This window comes from Hirundo rustica, chromosome 16 (assembly GCF_015227805.2).
Source record: "Hirundo rustica isolate bHirRus1 chromosome 16, bHirRus1.pri.v3, whole genome shotgun sequence".
NCBI classification, from domain to species: domain Eukaryota; kingdom Metazoa; phylum Chordata; class Aves; order Passeriformes; family Hirundinidae; genus Hirundo; species Hirundo rustica.
The window spans coordinates 14,426,865-14,432,257 of NC_053465.1; the positions used below are offsets into that span (position 1 = coordinate 14,426,865).

General features: G+C 63.6%; 1 protein-coding gene across 1 annotated transcript; it reads left to right on the plus strand.

Annotated features, from left to right (window-relative positions):
• Positions 1 to 1,739: 1,739 nt before the first annotated feature.
• On the plus strand, positions 1,740 to 5,135 carry TLDC2 (TBC/LysM-associated domain containing 2). The gene is made up of 6 exons (XM_040080323.1): positions 1,740 to 1,772; positions 2,502 to 2,657; positions 3,075 to 3,227; positions 3,358 to 3,453; positions 3,939 to 4,012; positions 4,991 to 5,135. The coding sequence occupies exons 1-6, from the start codon at positions 1,740 to 1,742 to the stop codon at positions 5,133 to 5,135; spliced, it is 657 nt and encodes a 218-aa protein (XP_039936257.1).
• Positions 5,136 to 5,393: the final 258 nt, after the last annotated feature.

Sequence of the window (5,393 nt, forward strand, 5' to 3'; positions counted from 1 at the left end):
CTCTACAACTCCCTGAAGGATGGCTGTAGACAGCTGGGGGTTGGTCTCTTTCTCCAGGCAGCACTGACAGGAGGAGAGGACACAGTCTCAGGCTGCATCAAGGGAAATACAGGTTGGATATTAAGAAAAAGTTTCCCATGGAAAGAGTGATAAAATACTGGAATGGTCTGCCCAGGGAGGTGGTGGAGTCACCATCTCTGGATGTGTTTAAAAAAAGATTGGATGTGGCACTCAGTGCCATGGTTTACTTGAGGTGCTATGGCATGGGTTGGACTCGATGATCTTGAAGGTCTCTTCCAACCTACACATTCTGTGAATTCTGTGAAATGGAACATTGTTGCACTTAGACCCAGAGGCTCACAGCCAGGCTGAGTGGTTTGGGGGTGACATCAGTGAGAAGGGGCCGCACCGGGGCACTGCACCTCTTCCCCGGTCTGCAGGGCTATCTCCAGAGGAACCTGAGGCTGGCAGATCCCTCAGCCAGCGATTCCTTCCCTCAGCTGCCAGTTCCAAGCTGGCTTCCGAGGGTCACGTGCCACCAGGGTCTCTTGTACTGTGATTGTGTGTCCAGGTTTTGGTAGTGGAGTGGCTAGAGTAGTGGCTTCTGTAAGAAGCTGCCAGAAACTTCCCCTGTGTCTGGCAGAGCCAGCTCCAGATGGCTCCAGGATGGACCCGCTGCTGGCCAAGGCCCAGCTCAGCACAGGTGGTGGTGATGCCCCGGGGATCAGGGACTTAGGTAGAAGAAAAGAGAGAAGTTACTACGCAGATGTGATTGCACCCAGAGAAGAGCAGCGTGAGAATATGTGAGAGGAACAGTCCTGCACACATCCAGGGCAGGGCAGGAGGGGTTGAATCTGCTTCAGGAGCTGGAGCTGAGATTCCCCTGGGATTCTCTGGGGAAGCCCATGGGGAGGCAGCTGTGACCCTGCAGCCCATGGAGGGCCTGGGGGTGCGGAGATCCCTGGAGGAGCCCACGCCAGAGCAGGGGAAGGACTCCAACTCCTCTCCCGAAGCAGCGGCAGAAACACTGGGTAACAGATCATAACCCCTATTCCACATCTCCCCGCACTGCTGGAAGGGAGGAGGCAGAGCTGGGAAGGAGGGAGGTGTGGAGAAGGTGGTTTTGAGATCTTATTTTACTTCTCATTATCCTGCTCAGATTTTGTTAGTAATAAATTCAGTTGATATATCTCTATTTTGAGTTTGTTTTGCCCTGAAAATATCTGATGAGGGATCTCACCCAGTCCTTAACTCATGAACATTTTGCTGTATTTTCTCTGCCCTGCCCAGCTGTGGAGGGCAGTGAGAGGGGCTTTGGCAGGTACCTGGTGTCCAGCCAGGGTCACTCCACCACACAGGTGTTGGCAGTTGCTACAACCGTTGCAATAGCTGTGTTGCAAAGAGCAACTCGGCACGACCTGCCCCCGTGATGCCAAAACAAGGGCGGCCCCTGGCCTCAGGGCTCTCTGCTCTCTTCCAGGTGACAGCCGGGGTGCGAAAGGGGTGACAGCCACCGGCCACCAAGCACCTGGCCGGAGGGGGTGCCTGCCCACGCGTCCCAGCACCATGCAGGGCAGACACATTCTGGATCCCCACGAGGCGAGACAGGCTGCTGGCATCCACACCCCCGCTGCCACGCACCGATGGCCAGGGAGGGGCCAGCGCGGCTGAACATTAACCCCGGGGCGGTGTCCGGGGCTCCCTGGAGGAGCAGTCCCAGCACCCCAGACACACCCGCAATGAGGGGGCTCCGAGTCCGCTACCAGCTCCTGGTAGGTCCATCGTGGCAGGGTCCCACATGGCAGCGAGGAATGAGCTCTGGGGCAGTGCTGGGAGGCGCTGGACACGGGGCTGGACAGAGAGGGGGGAGAGTTAGGGGCTGGGGAGGTGGGGGCGGTGCTGGGCACAGGTGGGACCTGCCCCTACTGCCCGCTGCTCCCGAGGATCCAGGCACCCCGGGGGCAGATCTGCATCCCGGGGCTGCGCTCACTCGCCCCCCTTGGCCCCTGAGGGTAGTGGGCAGGGAATTGCTGCCCACCCGCCCTTGGCATGCACCCACAGCCATCCTGGGCTGGCTGGGACACTTGGCACTAGCGGCCTCCAGGACCCCGGCACCTCCCCTACGCCACGCTAAGGGCTCAGCCTGGCCGTGGACAAAGAGGGAAAAGACAAGGCTTCACCTTCTACGGGGGCTGCAGCTGTAGAAGCCTTCCCTGCCTTCTGTTCGTCCTCCTCCTTCTCCACCCCTTCCTCCCCCTCGGGTGGCCGTACACCCTTGAAGTTCCGTGTGCAGCGCTGGCACGGCCTGGCGGGGTGCCAGCCCATGGCACGGCACGGCATCTGGGCCGTCGGGAGCAGCGGGAGTTGGCTCGGCTTCGGCTTCCCGTGGGTTTCGGGCCCCTTCTCCCAGCCCCGAGACAGAGAAGACGCCCCACGGGGGCAGATTCGGGAGCTGCTGCTCCCTCAGGCCCGCAGGGACGCTCACCTCCCGCTGCCCCCAGCCCGGCCAGGACGAGGACCCGCCCGTGGGATGCGAGGACCCAGCTGGAGAGGGCCAGAGGGGCTGGGAGGGAGCCCCAGCAGCAGCTGAGGAGGAGCCGTGCAGGCTGGTGCTGAGCACACCCAGCAGCATCCTGCGGGACAGGGACATCGACGAGGTGAGGCACCCTCCGGCCTGCACAGGGACCACAGCTCATCTGCCCCGCACCTGCAGCAGTGACCACTGTCCAGTGTCCCCTGCACCTGGGGACAGTCACCTCAGTGGCCTCTTGGGGGAAAGGACGCTTGGGGAGCCATCTCAGAAGGGTTTGCAGGGGGAGAACGCTTGAGGGAAGCATCCCAGGTCGCTGCTGGGAGGGGCGGGGACTTGAGGAGACCCCTTTGGGAAGGCGTTCAAGAGGAGGATGCTTGAGACCACCTCTCGGAAGCTCAGGTAGGTGTCTTGGGAGGCTGCTTGGAGGGATGCTATCTGGGGCCACCTCTCGAAAGGACTCTCGATGAGATCTCTCAGGTTTGTGCTGGGGCAGGGGAGGATGCTCAGCCGGTCAGCACCGACTGAGACCACTGTGCCCCAGCTGGGCCCACAGCTGCCCCCGCGCCTGACGCAGCAGCCCTGGCATCTGCTCTACTCCACCGGGCGGGACGGCTTCAGCCTGCGGACGCTCTACCGGAGCGGGGCCCGGCCGGACTCCCCGGCCCTGCTGCTCATCAGGGACACGGAGGCGCAAGTACGGCCGTGCCCTCCCCAGCCGGGCTGCCCGGTGCCACACGGGGCCTGGGCGCCTCCTCGCTCCGTCGGCCGGCGCTGGGAGCCTCTCTGAACACCGCGCCGCGAGTGGCCCCCTTCTGCCTCCCCAGGCCTTCGGCGCCTTCTCCGCCAGCGCCATTCGCAGCAGCAGCGGCTTCTACGGCACGGGGGAGACCTTCCTCTTCTCCTTCTGCCCCGAGCTGAAGGTGCGGCTGCGAGCTGCCAGTCCCGAGTACCGGGCCACGCCTGGGGTCCCCGCGATGCTGGGGGGATCTGGGGTGACGGGGCTGCGCTTGGCCAGACGTGGGGACAGCAGCCGGGGGACCCTGTGGGCAGCAGGCGAATCCCAGGCAGTGCGCAGGGAGGGAGGCTCAGGGAAGGGGATCCTGCCCAGCTGGGGGTCGCTGGGTTCCCTCCAGGTGGCAGGGGGGTCTCAGCCCGGCTCTCGGCTGGCAGAATGTGGAGGCAGCCACAGGTTTGGCACCGCTGGGGGCTGCGTGTGTGACGGGGCGTTAGTGGTGACAGCTGCTCCCTGGCCGGGCCCACAGGGCTGTTGGCAGGGATGGATTTGAACCACAGGCTCGGCCAGGTCTTCTTGGCTCAGCAGCCCCCAGCTGGTCCTCGCAGGACAGGACAGGGATGGGGAAGCTGCTCCAGCCCGCGGTCCCCACTGCATCCTGTCCTCATGCAGGTGTTCAGGTGGACGGGCAGGAACGACTTCTTCGTAAAAGGGGATGTGAATCTGCTGATGATCGGTGGGGGCAGGTAGGAACTGCGCCGGCCACTTCAGCCCCGATGGCCATCAGAGCCATCACGGAACCCGGGCTGCTCTGTGGATCTGGGTCCAGGCACCTGGTGATTGTTTGAACCCTAAAACACTGGCACCGGTTGCCCAGCAGCACTGGGCCTTTCATTCCCTAAAGCTACTGCGGGCTGGAAGGGCTGCCCGTTCCCGGCCCGCTCCCTGCCCGCTTCCAGCTCGTTCCCTTGCCCGCTCCCAGCTGGCTCCTTGCCCTCTCTCTGCCCGCTCCTTGCCGGCTCCCAGCTCGCTCCCTGCCCGCTCTCAGCTCGTTCCCTGCCCGCTCCCAGCCCGCTCCCTGCCCGCTCTCAGTCCGTTCCCATCTTGCTCCTTGCCCTCTCTCTGCCCGATCTCTGCCCACTCCCTGCCCGTTCCCTGCCCGTTCCCAGCTCGCTCCCTGCCCGTTCCCTGCCCGCTTCCAGCCCGTTCCCAGCCCGCTCCCTGCCCGTTCCCAGCCCGCTCCCTGCCCGTTCCCTGCCCGTTCCCAGCCCGCTCCCTGCCCGTTCCCAGCCCACTTCCATCTCGCTCCCAGCCCGTTCCCAGCCCGCTCCCAGTTCGTTCCCAGCTCACTCCCTGCCCGCTCCCAGCCCGCTTCCATCTCGCTCCCAGCCCGTTTCCAGCCCGCTCCCTGCCCGTTCCCAGCCCGCTCCTTGCCCGCTCCCAGCTCGCTCCCTGCCCGCTTCCAGCCCCCGCTTCCAGCCCGTTCCCTGCCCGCTTCCAGCCCGTTCCCAGCCCGCTCCCTGCCCGCTCCCAGCCCACTCCCAGCACTCACTCCCCGCCTGCAGGCACGATGGCAGACCTGGGCCGGCTGCTTGTCCCTTCTCATGCCCATTTTGTGGAACAGTGAGGACGGGAGGTGGCTGCTCGCCCAGAACGTGCCGTCGGAGGCCTCCAGCCATGAAGGAGGCAGGTCTCAGCTGACCGCGTTCTTGGCACATTCCCAGCGGTAGGTTTGGGCTGTGGCTGGACGGGGATCTGCACCACGGGGGCAGCCAGCCCTGCGAGACTTTCGACAACGAGACCCTCTCACACCGGGAGGAGTTCTGCATCCAGGATCTGGAAATGTGGGGTCTGGCCTCACCCCAATGAAGACACCCAAGGAAAATGGTGCTAGAGGGGATGATTTGGACTGATGTCTTGAGCACAGCTCTTCCCTGACAGCACCCACGGAGCCTACAGAAAGCTACCAGCCCCACCCTCTCCTCCTTTCACCTGTTCCCTATAATTCCCCGATTTTATGGGGAAAGAATAGCCGGTGGGGGCAGCATGATTGGAAAAAACAGCAGTGAGGTCTCAGGCCTGCAGCTGCTGCCATGTGACTGGAGAGCCCAGAGTGCGTGCATGGGC